At 44.9% G+C, this 16,346-nt stretch overlaps 1 protein-coding gene across 2 annotated transcripts in view; it reads left to right on the top strand.

Annotated features, from left to right (window-relative positions):
* LOC137379580 (coiled-coil domain-containing protein 91-like) overlaps positions 1-16,346 on the top strand; it is a 245,325-nt gene that overhangs the window by 61,463 nt on the left and 167,516 nt on the right. For both annotated transcript variants that reach the window (XM_068050611.1, XM_068050613.1), the window contains exon 6: positions 11,536-11,637. In XM_068050611.1, the coding sequence (XP_067906712.1) occupies positions 11,536-11,637 (102 nt within the window). The remainder of the gene's footprint in view (positions 1-11,535; positions 11,638-16,346) is intronic.

Below are 16,346 nucleotides of genomic sequence, written 5' to 3'. Positions count from 1 at the left end.
AATTATCCATTGTTTGCCGGTAGACGGAGTTGATCCACTCCTGGGGAATGATTTGGCCGGAGCGAAGATAGTAGCTTCTCCAGTAGTCACGGAAAGACCAAGTGAAGTCAAAGAGACAGAACAGTTGCAGGAAAAGGTTCCAGGAATTTTTCCTTCATGTGTAGTGACCCGAGCAATGGCTAAACAAGTTCTATTGTCGAAGGTAAAATTGGCACCACAATCAGTCAAATATCTGAAACTTTCTTTGGGATTTGGATAATCCGAAGGAAATGTTCAGTAAGTCTTCTCTGATCAAGGCTCAGCAAGCCAATCCAGCATTAAATAAAGTGACACAATCAGTTCCAGTGGAAGCTGAAGCAAAGGGAGTTCCGAAAGGATACTACATTAAAAATGGGATGCTGATGAGGAAGTGGAGACCTCCTCACAGACCTGTGGACAAAGAATGGATGGTTGTTCACCAGATAGTAGTACCGCCCAAGTATCGCCGGGAAATATTAAGAATAGTGCTTGAAATACCTATAGCGGGACATGTGGGGATCCGGAAGACCCAATCACATATAAGTCGACATTTTAATTGGCCAGGTCTTTCCAAGGATGTGGTACAGTTTTGTAAAACGTGCTTTACGTGCCAGATTGTGGGAAAACCACAACCTGTCATAAAACCGGCACCTCTAATTCCCATACCAGTTTTTGGAGAGCCATTTAGTAGGGTGTTGGTAGACTGTGTAGGACCTTTACCGAAAACAAAAGCGGGACACCAGTATATACTCACTATCATGGATATGGCTACTCAGTTCCCAGAGGCCATTCCCTTGAACAGTTGCTGCTATGGTAGTGGTAGAGAAGTTAACCCAGTTCTTCTCTAGATATGGATTATCGATTGAGATTCAGTCAGATCAATGTTCCAATTTTATGTCTAAAATTTTTCAGCAGTTTATGGGTAATTTGGGTGTAATACAGTTAAAATCTTCAGCATACCTCCCACAGACACAAGGGGCTTTAGAAAGGTACCATCAGACCCTCAAAACAATGATCAGGGCATACTGTCATGAATATCCCCATGATTGGGATAAAGGGCTAGAATTTCTTTTGTTTACCACGAGGGATTCACCTAATGAGTATACCGGCTTTAGTCCTTTTTAATTATTTTATGGACATAAGATAAGAGGTCCTCTCAAACTAATTAAAGAAAGGATTGTAGAACAGAGGGACGAATCTTCTGTGTTATGTTATGTATCCGTGTTCCGGGAACGGCTCACGAGGGCCTGCAAAGTGGCTCAGGAACACCTTAAAGCTTCCCAAATAACCATAAAGAAATGGGAAGACAAGCATGCCAAGACCTGAACATTTCAACGAGGGGATGAGGTGTTAGTATTACTACCTTTACAGGGTGAACTGCTGAAAGGTCCAGCTAAAGTGGTCAAGAGAATTGGTAAGGTAAATTATTTGCTTGACACCACAGATCACCGAAAAAAGAATCGGCTGTGTCATATCAATATGTTGAAACAATATCATTGTTGGGAGGAGGATAGGCAAGCACAGGTATGTCAGGTAGTAGGGATACTGAGGATGAGGCAGAAGGAGTGTTAGACAAGTCTCAAATTGAATCTCCCACTATCTGGTTAGCGAAGACTGAATTGTTCGGGAGATTAGACACTATGCCGGAATTTTACCTCCCTTAATCGGGTCCGTTCGGAGGCGTCCGGGTGGTAAAATGGCATCCAATGACATCGGATCAGGTCCCCGGCGTCATCACGCACAGAATCCATTTTACGATCCAGGGAGTTGGCCGCGATTGAGTCGCCACCCGCACGCTCGACCGCAAGTAATTTCAAGGCACTTAAAGCAATTGAGAAACCCATTGACTGGAAATTTACGTGGCCGTTCTATTTTACGGCCGTAAATCGGTTCACTGATCGTGTCGGGGCCCGGCAGCTTTAAAAGGGCAGAAGGCAGGTAATCAGTAACGGTGTTGCAGGTAAAGTTTTTGGTGTTGCATATCTGTGAGAGTTTTTGTGTGTCATATAAATGTTGACATTTGTAGCTTATGCAGAGGGCTCCAACAGAGTCTGACTCACTGCAGCTCGGGACCTATCTGTCCTGAGTCAGAGTGGAAGAAAGGGGTTTGTGTGTGCCTGTTCTGACAGTTGGAGCTTAAGAGATTTAATCAGTGAATCTGGTAACCAGTTCAACGATGGGAATTATGCATTCTGGCGACAGCACTTCAGAGGAGGAGGACCATGCCCCAATCAGGGACAGAAGGACAGCTGGGCTGGTCAAGTGGCTCCCCGTTATGTGGGAGGGGGAGCAGGTGGCATAGTCGGGTGAGAGCGAACACATGTCAGGAGATGCGCCTACCCAACAGGCAGGGTATACCGACCGTGTCTGAGCTATCTGCAGCTGTCGGAACGCCAGTGCAGAAGAAGGCTGCGTCTGTCGCGTGAGACTGTGACCTTTCTTTGTGAGATGGTGGCAGTGGATGTAACCTCAAACAGCCTCGGTGGCCATCCAATGCCAGTCGCTCTAAAGGTGACAGTCGCCCTTAAATTTTATGCGTGTGGCTCTTTCTAAGCTTCGACGGCAGACCTGTGCGGAGTCTCCCAAGCAGCTGCGCACCACTGCATAAAGGTTGTGACTGATGCACTGTTCAGACGTGCTAACAATTTCATTAGTTTCAAAACGGACAACATCAGCCAGGCTGAATGAGCAAGAGGATTCAGCGCAATAGCTGGGTTCCCAGTGGTTCAGGGCGTTATGGACTGTACACATGTGGCAATTAGATCACCAGCAGGTCATTCAGGGGCATTCATCAACCGAAAAGGCTTCCATTCATTGAACGTTCAGCTTGTATGCGATCATCGCAAGAGGATCATGCATGTTTGTGCACGGCACCGAGGGAGTTGCCACGATACATTCTCATTCTCAAACGCTCAGGTGCCTGCTCTTTTCAGTCCCCCAGACAGACTGGAAGGTTGTATACTTGGCCACAGGAGTTATCCTTTGAAGACATGGCTGATGGCACCCATGAGAATCCTAAGGGCTCATGCTGAGTAACGCTTCAACGAGAGCCATGTGGCCACAAGAGTCGCAATCGAACTAATGATTGGCCTGCTCAAGGTGAGATTCAGGTGTCTGGACCACTCAGGAGGAGCAGTACAGTACAGATGCATGGGCATCCAGGATTATTGTCATTTGCTGCACCTTGCATAACCTGGTGATGGAAAGGGGAGACGCATTGAGGAGGTTCAAGGTAACCTTGAGGCATCATCAGATGAAGGTGGAGTTTCTGATGAGGACGATGGGCAACACCCACATGATGGCAGGTGGCAGGAAGCAGAATGTCCTCTGGAATTAAGAGCAAGAGAGACCCAGGATGCCCTAATTGGCAGGCGTTTCTCTTGAGAGGATCGCTCCATGCAAAGATTTCACATTGTGGCATGCAATGAGCCATCGTGGGATTGCGAGAGGGGAAAGAAGCGCACATCCAAGGGAAGAGATGATCAGATTAAAAACGACATCATGTCACGATGAACCCAACCCAAGTGTGTGACATCTCATATATAACCGCCTCAGCAGCGCAACGATGTCTGACGCTTCCTCATGGATGAAATATGCAAAATTAAATGTTCAAACCACAAATTTATTTACGGTGATGTAATGTGCAATTGAAATAAATATTCAGAAGGTAGCCCAGTGAACCAGGAGTGATGTTACTGTGATTTCTTAAAACGTTTGCGGGTGCTCTCGTGTGGACAATCCGTCGCCACCAGAGGCAGGTGGCTGATTGGGCTGTCGCCCTGCTCTTGATGACTTTGGCGGATGTCCTCTGCCTGCTGGGTGCTCATAAGACATATCAGGTGCAGCCTCTAACACCCTGGGTGTTTATGGTTGACATGTCACTAGCGGAGGGAGCAAGGGGCTGCATGATGCATCAGTACTGCCCTGAGAGGAGCTCCCATGTGCTATTGGCTGCTGCCCCGTGCCCTCCTGAGGCTCGACTGGTCCTCAAAGCTGACCTCAGAGGGATGAGCAGCCTCGACCTGCCGCATACGAATCTGAGTTTGCGCCCTGCTGGACTAGTCTAAGAAGGCTACATTCTCCCTAAGATCATGGATGGCTTCCAGTACTGGCCCCTCCACTGCAGCCGCCATTCTGTTAAAGGAGGATGCCTGATGGACAAATGCCTGAGAGTTTGCAGCAGACACGCCCTGATTGGAAGTTTCCAGGGTATGTGCTATGGCTCGCAGCATCTCTGGCAACTCCGCCAGATGTTCATGCACTGCATGTTGAACCTGCAACATACCACACAGCGGCTGCCGACCTCTTCGGGACCTCCGGCCAGGCCCTCTTGGTCGCTTTTGCGGGCCTTCTTCGGCCATCGGCATTGAATACTATGTCACGCCTCACCTCCACCACCTGGAGGAGGACCTGCAGAGATTCCTCTGAGAATCTGGAGGCTGTGGTGAACCTTCTCCCCTCCAGTGCTCTGGATTTCTTCTGCAAAGTTTGCCCCTTTCCTGCCCCTGGACACTGTCCCTCTTCCTTCACTTCTTCACTTTCTAGTCAACTGGTCACCTCAACAGCTATGCCCACTACTACTCCTCATCTGCTGTATTCCCCTGAGCATCTGCTCCATTGTACTGCTGTCTGCCTTTTTAAATGGCTGCCATTGGCCACACCCCCAAATCCACTGATCCCAATCCGGTGCCAAATACGCCGAGGGGCCGCTAATTGGCAGCCCTGCGCGTGATGCCAGTGGGCGGGCGGTGCAGAGCGGATTCAGTTTTCTCGGCCTCTTATGACTCGGCCACCCCAGAGTCGCCGGCAGCTGTAAAACTCTGACCTATTTAGATGTAGAACAATGAGAAGACCTAACAAGGCTTCTCACAGCATTTAAAGGAGTCTGTAGTGACAAGCCAGGATGTACAACCTGAGCCACACATGATGTGGATGGAGGGGAATCCTTTCTTATAAAACAGCATCCTTATCGCTCAAGTCCTGAGAAACAGGCCCAGATAAAAGCAGAAATCAATACATGCTGGAAAACCACCTAACTGAACCCAGTCAAAGCAGCTGGAGTTCCCCAGTGGTGTTAGTGCTTAAAACTGACGGTTCAACAAGATTTTGCATAGACTACAGAAAGGTTATTGCAGTAACAAAGGCAGACTTCTACCAAATTCCTCGCTTGGAAGACAAAGTGGTCAGGGCAGTGTGAAGCATCTTTTGAGAGGCTGAAAAGCCATTTTGACTAATGAACCAGTGTTGGCTGCTCCAAATTTCAATAAGCTCTTCAAGGTAGCAATTGATGCCAGTGACCTGGGGGCTGGTGCAGTCAATGAGTCAAGCATAAAAAGGCCAGTGAGATAATTTTCCAAAAAGCTAAATCGACACCAAAAAAGATATTCAACAGTGGAACAAGAAACCCTAGGCTTATTGCTAGCTCGTAAGCATTTTGAGGCCAATAGTCTACCGCGACTACAGAGAGACCCTGGTATATACTAATCATAATCCTCCAGCCTTTGTAAAAAAATTCCCGCCTCAAACCTGGCAGCCCCCAGTCAGTAAGGTTCTGTCCCGCCACAGTCCACCTGCTTCAATGGGTTCTTGGAGCTCAGGGTCACAGCCCGACAAGTGGACTGTAACACCACACCAAACAGCACGACAAAAAAACGAAAGAAGGTACCAGCCCTTCGTTTTGCAAGCTGGAACGTCAGAACTATGTGTCCTGGCCTGCCAGAAGACCTTACACAAATCAACGATTCTCGGAAGACCGCCATCATTAACAACGAGCTCAGTAGACTCAATGTGGACATTGCAGCACTTCAGGAGACACGCCTCCCTGCGAGCGGATCTCTAAGAGAGGAAGACTACACCTTCTTCTGGCAAGGTAGAGATCCTGAAGAACCAAGACAGCATAGAGTGGGCTTCGCCATCAGAAACACCTTGCTCAGCATGATAGAGACACCTTCAAATGGCTCGGAACGCATACTGTCCATCCGACTGCTCACCGCCTCTGGTCCAGTACACCTACTCAGCATCGATGCTCCAACACTCTGCTCCCCACCTGAAGTTAAAGACCAGTTCTACAAGGAACTCCACAATATCATTAGTAGCATCCTCAATACCGACCATTTGTTCCTGCTGGGGGACTTTAACGCCAGGGTTGGGGCCGACCATGACTCATGGCCCTCCTGCCTTGGGCGCTATGGCATTGGAAGGATGAATCAGAATGGACAGAGACTGCTTGAGTTGTGTACCTATCACAACCTCTGCATCACCAGCTCGTTCTTTCATACTAAACCCTGTCACCAGGTTTCTTGGAGGCACCCAAGATCACGTCGTTGGCACCAGCTGGACCTCATCATCACAAGGCGAGCCTCTTTAAACAGCGTTCAAATCACATGTAGCTTCCACAGTGCGGACTGCGACACTGACCACTCTCTGGTGTGCAGCAAGGTTAGACTCAAACCAAAGAAGCTGCATCGCTCCAAGCAGAAGGGCTGCCCGCGCATCAATACTAGCAGGATTTCTTCTCAATAGCTGTTACATAAGTTTCTAAATTCACTTGAAAAAGCCCTTCAAAACACTCCTACAGGGGATGCAGAGACTAAGTGGGCCCACATCAGAGGCACCATCTATGAGTCAGCAATGACCACCTATGGCAAACGTATGAAGCAGAACGCAGATTGGTTTCAATCTCACTTTGAAGAGCTGGAACCTGTCATAGCCGCTAAGCGCATTGCACTGTAGAACTATAAGAAAGCCCCCAGCGAGTTAACATCCGTAGCACTTAAAGTAGCCAGAAGCAGTGCACAAAGAACAGCCAGGCGCTGCGCAAATGACTACTGGCAACACCTGTGCAGTCATATTCAGCTGGCCTCCGACACCGGAAACATCAGAGGAATGTATGATGGCATTAAGAGAGCTTTTGGGCCAACAGTCAGGAAGATCGCCCCCCTCAAGTCTAAATCAGGGGACGCAATCACAGACCAACACAAGCAAATGGACTGCTGGGTAGAGCACTGCCTAGAACTGTACTCCAGGGAAAATGTTGTCACTGAGACCACCCTCAAGGCAGCCCAGTCTCTGCCAATCATGGATGAGTTGGGCGAACAGCCAACAAAATCGGAACTCAGTGATGCCATTGATTCTCTAGCCAGTGGAAAAGCCCCTGGGAAGGACGGCATTACCCCTGAAATAATCAAGAGTGCCAAGCCTGCTATACTTTCAGCACTCTACGAACTGCTTTGCCTATGCTGGGATGAGGGAGCAGTACCACAGGACATGCGCGATGCCAATATCATCACCCTCTATAAGAACAAGGGTGACCGTGGTGACTGCAACAGCTACCGTGGAATCTCCCTGCTCAGCATAGTGGGGAAAGTCTTCGCTCGAGTCGCTTTAAACAGGCTCCAGAAGCTGGCTGACGGTGTCTACCCTGAGGCACAGTGTGGCCTTCGAGCAGAGAGATCCACCATTGACATGTTCTCCCTTCGTCAGCTACAGGAGAAATGCCGAGAACAACAGATGCCCCTCTATGTTGCTTTCATTGATCTCACCAAAGCCTTTGACCTCGTCAAGAGACGTGGTCTCTTCAGACTACTAGGAAAGATCGGATGTCCGCCAAAGCTACTAAATATCATCACCACATTCCATAACAATACGAAAGGCACAATTCAGCATAGCAGCGCGTCATCATACCCCTTTCCTGTCCTGAGTGGCGTGAAACAGGGCTGTGTTCTCGCACCTACACTGTTTGGGATCATCTTCTCCCTGCTGCTCTCACATGCATTCAAGTCTTCAGAAGAAGGAATTTTCCTGCACACAAGATCAGATGGCAGGTTGTTCAACCTTGCCCATCTAAGAGCGAAGACCAAAGTACAGAAAGTCCTCATCAGGGAACTCCTCTTTGCTGACGATGCTGCATTAACATCCCACACGGAAGAGTGTCTGCAGAGACTCATCGACAGGTTTGCGGCTGCCTGCAACGAATTTGGCCTAACCATCAGCCTCAAGAAAACGAACATCATGGGACAGGACATCGGAAATGCTCCATCCATCAATATCGGCGACCACGCTCTGGAAGTGGTTCAAGGGTTCACCTACCTAGGCTCAACTATCACAGTAACCTGTCTCTCGATGCAGAAATCAACAAGCACATGGGTAAGGCTTCCACTGCTATGTCCAGACTGGCCAAGTGAGTGTGGGAAAATGGTGCACTGACACGGAACACAAAAGTCCGAGTGTATCAAGGCTGTGTCCTCAGCATCTTACTCTATGGCAGCGAGACCTGGACAACATATGTCAGCCAAGAGCGACGTCTCAATTCATTCCATCTTCGCTGCCTCCGGAGAATCCTTGGCATCAGGTGGCAGGACCGTATCTCCAACGCAGAAGTCCTCGAGGCGGCCAACATCTCAGCATATACACCCTACTGAGCCAGCGGTGCTTGAGATGGCTTGACCATGTGAGCCATGTGGAAGATGGTAGGATCCCCAAGGACACATTGTACAGCGAGCTCATCACTGGTATCTGACCCACCTGCTGTCCATGTCTCCGCTTTAAAGACGTCTGCAAATGCGACATGATGTCCTGTGACATTGATCATAAGTCGTGGGAGTCAGTTGCCAGTGATCGCCTGAGCTGGCGGGCAGCCATAAAGGCAGGGCTAAAGTGTGGCGAGTCGATGAGACTTAGAAGTTGGCAGGAAAAAAGACAGATGCGCAAGGAGAGAGCCAACTGTGTAACAACCCCGACAACCAGTTTTATTTGCAGCGCCTGTGGAAGAGTCTGTCACTCTAGAATTGGCCTTTATAGCCACTCCAGGCGCTGCTTCACAAACCACTGACCACCTCCAGGCGCTTATCCATTGTTTCTCAAGACAAAGGCCAAAGAGAGAGAGTGCCTTTGTAAAAAAAAAAAATTCAAAAACCAGAAAGCCACAGTAATCCGATGGAGTTTACTAATGCAATCTTATCACTTGAAGATTATCCACATTGCGGGAAAAGTAATGTAATTGTGGATGCTTTGACTAGGATTTAACTTTGCTTTGAGTTATCTGAGTACAAACATGGTACAAAGCAGAACTGTATTAGCTACAGGTAAAGAGTGAATGAGAATGAGTGTGAAAATGTATTTTGAAATGTTTTTCATTTTCTGTTTTTCCCACTCGTTGCAATGAAACGCATTTGAAAATGGCGTTTCATTCCTCCATGGGTGGAAGTGTTAAGAAGGTACTTCCATTTTTTGTTAAATTTTGAGGACTTGTGTTTTAAAACTGAAAAAAAAATTCCATAGATGCAAGACTTTGTATTTTTTTAAAAACTAGATCATCACAAGGTCTTTTGGACTTGGTTTGTGAACAACCCTTACTGGAAATCACCTGTCTTCAGATAATTACCTAGCAGGGGCTCTTTGACTTGGGGGAGATGTTTACCGAGAAATGACAGGTCAAGATTTATAGGGGTCAGGAGGCTTGATTGGAGATATTGTTTTGATTTGTTCCAGAGAAATATCCCAAGTGACAGCCATCTACATGTATTTGGGACGCCAAACCAAAAAAGGGACAACTGATATCTTTCCATATCTTCTCTTTATTCTTCAAGAATTGGCAAGTATTTAGCCAAAGGTTTCTTCTGTGTCTTTGTTTTTGTAACAGAGCTCTAAAAAGAATTATTTTTTTCCGGTTAACCTGTGTGTGTGTGTTTGTGTTTGTGGTTAAGGTAAAAAGGGAACTTTCATATTTCACTCTGTATTAATGCTTTACTTCATTACTGATTGTCTTGTTTTGTAATAAACTGATAATTTTGTTGTTTATTACAGAAATCTAGTTGGTGTATTTTATTCTGGAATAAAAATAGAGTCTATGATTGACCGTATCGGTAACTGGATAAATATTTAAATATTTGTTGTGACCTGGGGAGAAGTGGAACTAGGTGCACTCCTTCCACCTCAGTTGTAACAATAAGCAGTTAACAATGGCATTGGAAGAGACCTTTTTGATGAAATGGCATTTGTGAAATCTGCATGGATCAACATGGGAGATTGTCAAAAGAGGGAATTAAAATTCAAGTATATGTATTTGCAATGATCAATTATCACAGTTAACAATAGGGAAACTGATATTTTCACTGCACTAGATAAATGACTTTCTGTTGTCAAATGATTATAAATCTTTTCATATTTGTGTATGACTGGCAGCTATTGCAAGTATTTAATATATATAGCACAGGGTAATAAATGTTATATATCTAAAGGAGTATTGCTGCATAGGATTGAAGTTGAGTTCAGTTGTGTAATTTAAAAGCAAAATGTGAACCAGTATGATTTAAAAATTACATTTTGGTTTAAAAATTGTTTATCCAGTTGCTTCTAGCGCTGTAATAAGGGCCATTAGCACATTGTATTCCTTTGCTCCACTAATAATTTCATTCTGCTGTGTCAAATTCACCACAACAGGGCTGTTCAACCATTTGTTTTTCTTCCACATCTGGGCAAGGATTATGGAGCTTCGGAGGCTACATATAAATTTAGAATCCCATGTTTCATTAACCTCATTTACCTACTGTTGAGGAAAAAGTGTTGTTTTTTTTAAAAAGCACTCTTTCCATACCACCAGGTTCACAAATTCCAAACAAGATAAACCAGCAAATAAATATAAGTGCAAGCAATATTAAGTTGTTTTTAGGGCCAAATGGCCAGCACTTACAGGTTGCATGTGGCTGTGCTTTGTAGGCTGAGCGCATTGCTGTGGCTAGTGCTACCTCTGCTTCAGACTGGCTTGGCTCTGCAGCCCTTGACTGACTGCAAATAACTAAGTAAGCTATTTCTCTTAATCATAGTAGCCATATCATTTGCATTATTCAGATCATTCCCTACTGAACTGATGGTATGAGCATAAAGACTTCAGCTTCTTTCACCTTCAACCACAAATTATGTTCTAGCTGTACTTCAGCTGGCAGTATGTCAAGAGATCCAGTGCGAACGTGTTACGGCCAACGTTACCATCTAGATACTGGTTATTTTGCATCAGGAGTGGTCGTACCTGTGTTAGCATATACTCGTGCAATGTTTTGGTAGGTTTGCCTGTTCATTATGGTTGGACACAAATGCTATTTGAATTTATTGACCACTTGCAAAACAAAATGAGTAGTTAACTAAGTACTTCTGGTCAGATCAGGCTGAATGGTTTCATTGTTGACCAGTGTTCGCATATGAAAGTCAATTTGCCTCATGCCAGCCTCTTTGTATCTGGAAGTAGATATGCTGGCAAAATGGAATACACAACACTCATACTGGGCTTTGCTTTCAATGAACCTGGGTTTATCCCCAAAAGTACCATAAAGAAAAGCGAACAGAAGCCCGTGTGAATATAGCCCATTTTGTCACACCTATTTTATATTGCATGACTTTGTCGACATAGTACAGAACATAGGTTAGCTAATTTTCATAATTTGATGATTTTGTTGTATATTTATGTGGCAAACTTTGTGTTTTGTGTTCTTGATTGCCAAATTCTTAAACTTTTTTTTAAAGGAATTGCAGGAAATGTTCGAGAAGTCCTCAAAGTTAGAAGAACATCTGCAAGAAAAAAGAGCAGAGGAAATTTCATACCAAGACCACTACAGTCAGCTCCAGGTAATTAATGCTTGCATGAGCACATTAATGATATTTGGGATGGTAAAATGTGCAGTCTGCACCACATGTGCAAGATCTGTATTGTTGCACCCATGGATCAGCATCGCTACTGACACTGTTCCTTAATTTTAAAATGGTCACCTTTGACAGTTGGAGGAAACGTATCAGTTATGTGGCCTCAGTATAATTTGTCAATTTGAATGCAGATAAGCCAGATCAACTCTGTTATCTTGGAAAAGTACATAGTGACATATTCGAACTGTCAAGTATATTGATATTTAAAAAAAAGAGTGGGGAAGTACTCGTAAAGTGCTGCACTCCATTGCACCAAGACTCATAATTGCAATGTACGGCCTATATACCTAGCATCACACTGACATTGAAATTCATTTACCACATTACTCATTTGTGTGATAGGCAGAACGTCTTTTGGGCTTGACAGCAGCATCCTGTTAGGGGCAAACACCACATGTGTTGCTACTGCATAGTAGCAGCGTGAAACAGCTAGCTTCATCTGTTGCTCAAATTTTTGGGATATATTATCCTTCCAGGGTAATTTGAGGTAGACTGGACATTTTTCAGGGCCGAAAATGACTGCCTTAGGCCCGTTCATAAGTTTGCGCGATATACAGTGAGAAATGATCTGATCAGGGTAGCCATTGTCACACAGGATTCCTTTGATTTGCCTTATTTCAGCATCAAGCTTGCATGGTGAGCAAATGGCTCGGGCCCTATTTACGAGGTTGTCGATAAGGCCAAACTTATAGCACGTGGAACTGTAAGAATCCAACGTGTGTATTGACCAGTCGGCTTGGGGTAGACCGTGTTAGAAACCCCCTCGCAAATTTCTCAACTAGTACGTCAAGGAAAGGGAGCATTTGACTGCTCCATTTCAAAGGTGAATTTGAGTGCAGGATGGAGCCCTTTAAGACGTGTAAGGAAATTATTACATGCAGCTGCAGATTCAAATATAGCAAATGTATCATCTACATATCTGAAATATGCAAGAGGTAGGAGGTTAGCTGTCATTCATTCGAAGCTACTTTTCTCATGGAACCCATCAAAGATGTTTGCAAGAGCTGAGCCTAGAGGAGATCCCATGGCAACACTATCTATTTGGGCATACAGGGTGTTGTTAAAACTGAACTCCACTGCGTGAGTTGCCGAGTTCATAAGTTCAATGAATATTGATTCACGCAATGGTGGCAGGTCTAGATCACCATGATATAGTGCTGCAGCACAAATATCTATGGCTTCCTTAAGTGGTACATTGGTGAATAGGCTAGCAATGTCAAATGAGCACATGGGCAAGGCATTGCTATCGATATGCAAGTCCTGTATGCGCGTATGTATGGGCTGCCCAAGACACACACACAAGTGATATCCCTTTACGCCCTATCTTATCCATGACTGGTTCTGCATAACATGAATTGGCCAAATGGTTGGGAGAATTGTTACAACCAGTTTTGAGCAAGTTCTCCACATACACGGTGAAGGATACCTTCACATTTGCGAAGACCTTACAGGACTTGCATATCTATCTTGATTTTGTATACAATAATAGGAAAGCAAACAATTTCAAGGAAGCCAGCCAGGGGTTTGACCTCAAAGCAACATATGAATGACAGGGGAGACTCTCTGTCTGGTCATGTGATCGGCTCAGGAAGGCTTTTTAATTTCACTTTGGACTTTTAAAAACCAGTGAGTCGGGATGAAGCAGCCGCCCCTCTACGTCATCGGGGGCGGCCACTCTGCACCCTCCATTTAAATGAGCCCCTGCGCGAAATATCGCGGTGGCTCAGCGGTGTGCTTCCGCGCCTGAAGGTCGCCAACTTCAAAGTGCGCCGCCACGATGTGTGGCACACTAATAAAGTTCAGCCAATCAAGTGGCATCTGATTATTTGATTCTGGGACATCTCATCCAACTGAAGATTTCCTATCAGAACATGACAAATTAATTTATTTTTATTATTCCTTCTATTCCTAAGAAACCGCTTCAAGTCAAAATCCTTTTTCCCCGGTTAACCGTTTTTTTTTGAATGTATGTGTGTGTGCATGAGGGGCTAAGGACTAAGGAGCTTTTCGTATATAGCTTTATCTCATTAGTAGTTAAGACTTCTTATTTCTTTTCTAATAAATAGTGAATGTTGTTTAAAGAAACCTGGTTTGGTGTGCTTTATTCTGGGGGACAAATGAAGTGTCTTTTTTTTATTCGTTTGTGGGATATGAGCGACATTGGCTTGGTCAGCAATTATTGCCCATTCCTAATTGCCCTTGAACTGAATGACTTGCTAGGCCATTTCAGAGGGCATTTAAGAGCCAGCCTCATTGCTGTGGGTCTGGAGTCACATGTAGGCCAGACCAGGTAAGGACAGCAGATTTCCTTCCCTAAAGGACATTAATGAACCAGATGGGTTTTTACTACAATTGACAATGGTTTCATGGTCATCATTAGACTAGCTTATAATTCCAGATTTATTAATTGAATTCAAATTTCACCATCTGCCATGGTGGGATTTAAACCCAGGCATTAGCCTGGGCTCTGGATTACTATTCCAGTGACATTACCACTATGCCACCACCTCTCCATAAATTTCTCCTTCAGAAGGTGGGAAAATTTATTGATATGCTGTGACCTGTGGAGTAGTGGGCATTTCTCCTGCCTTGGTCTTAACAGAGTCAATAGCTTTGCTAAGCTCCTCCACTGTGGGTTCAGTATATAGCTCTTCCGTGATAGGCAGGCGCTCTATGGTGGCTAGAGCTTCATAAGAACACAAGAATTAGGAGCAGGAGTGGGCCATTCGGCCCCTTGAGCCTGCTCTGCCATTCGATAAGATCATGGCTGATCTGATTGTGGCCTCAACTCCACTTTCTTGTCTGCCTCCCCTGACCCTTGACTCCCTTGTTGATCAAAAATCTCTCTAACTCAGGTTTAAATATTTTGAATGACCTAGCCTCCACTGTTTTCTGGGGAAGAGAATTCCACAGATCAATGGCCGTTTGAGAGAAAAAAAATCTCTTCATCACAGTCTTAAATGGGAAACCCCTAGTTTTTAAACAATGTTCCCTAGTTCTAGATTTCCCCACAAGGGGAAACATCCTCTCAGCATCCACCCTGTCAAGTCCCCTCAGGGTCTTGTATGTTTCAATAAGATCACCTCTCATTCTTCTAAACTCCAATGGATATAGGCCCAACCTGCTCAACCTTTCCTCATAAGATAACCTTTGCTCTGGAGAGAGTACAGAGGAGATTTACTTGCTCTGGAGAGATTACACAGAACAATATTGTCAGGGCTTTAAAGTTGCAGCTATGAGGAAAGATTGGATTGGCTAGGGTTGTTTTCCTTAGAACAGAGGAGGCTGAGGGATGACTTAATTGAGGTGTACAAAATTATGAGGGGCCGAGATAGAGTAGACAGGAAGGACCTGTTTCCCCTAGCGGAGAGTTCAATATGGGGGGCAGAGATTTAAGGTGATTGGTAGAAGGGTTAGAGTGGACATGAGGAAAATGTTCACAGAGGGTGGTGGGTGTATGGAATTCACTGCCCAGATCGGTGGTGGAGGTAAAAACCCTCAACTCATTTAAAAGGTACCTGGACCTCCACCTGAAGTGCTGTAATCTGCAAGGCTACGGACCAGGTGGTGGAAGGTAGGATTAGATTAGTTTTTTTAAACGGTGCGGACACGATGGGCTTAATGGCCTCCTTCTGTGCAGTAACTTTTCTATGATTCTAACCCCTTCATCCCAGGAATCAGTCGAGTGAACCTTCTCTGAACTGCTTCTAATGCAATTATATCCTTCCTTAAGTAAGGAGACCAAAACTGTACACAGTACTCCAGATGCCGTTTAACTAAGGCCCTATACAGCTGTTGCCATAAATACCACCATTTGATTTGCCTTCCTAATCTCTTGCTGTACCTGCATACCAAATTTTTATGATTCATGTACCAGGACACCCAGATCCCTCTGTACCATAGAGTTCTGCAGTCTCCATTCAAATAATATACTGCTTTTCTATTCTTTCTGCCAAAGTGCACAAGTTTACATTTTCCCACATTATACTCCTGCCAACTTTTGCCCACTCATGAAACCTATCTAAACCCCTTTGTAGACTCTTTGTCCTTTTGACAGCTTACTTTCCTACCTATCTTTGTGTCATCAGCAAATTTAGTCCCTTCATCAAAGTCATTGATATAGGTTGTAAATAGTTGAGGCCCAGCACTGATCGCTGTAACAGCTTGCCAGCCCAAAAATGACCCATTCAGCCCTACTTTCTGCTTCCTCTTAGCTAACCAATCTTCTATCCATGCTAATATGTTACCCCCTACACCTAGAGCTCTTATTTTGTATAGTAAACTGTGATGTGGCACCTTATCGAATGCCTGTTGGAAATCCAAGTACACCACACCTACAGATTCCCCTTTATCCACCTTGCTTGTTACTGCCTCAAAGAACTCTAATAAATTAGTCAAACACGATTTCTGTTTCATACAATCAGACAGAGCCAACATGATTTTATTATGATTTTCTGGATGTCCTGCTATTACCTCCTTAGTAATGGATTCTAGCAATTTCCCTATGACAGATGTTAGGCTAACAGACCTATAGTTTCCTGCTTTCTGTTTCCCTTCTTTCCAGAATAGAGGTGTTACATTTGTGATTTTTCCAATCCACTGGGACCTTTCCCGAATCTAAGGAATTTTTGAAG

The sequence above is a fragment of the Heterodontus francisci genome, chromosome 18 (assembly GCF_036365525.1).
Source record: "Heterodontus francisci isolate sHetFra1 chromosome 18, sHetFra1.hap1, whole genome shotgun sequence".
NCBI classification, from domain to species: Eukaryota; Metazoa; Chordata; class Chondrichthyes; order Heterodontiformes; family Heterodontidae; genus Heterodontus; species Heterodontus francisci.
Note: the sequence above shows the minus strand (reverse complement) of the source record. Positions and strands in the feature narration are given on the sequence as shown.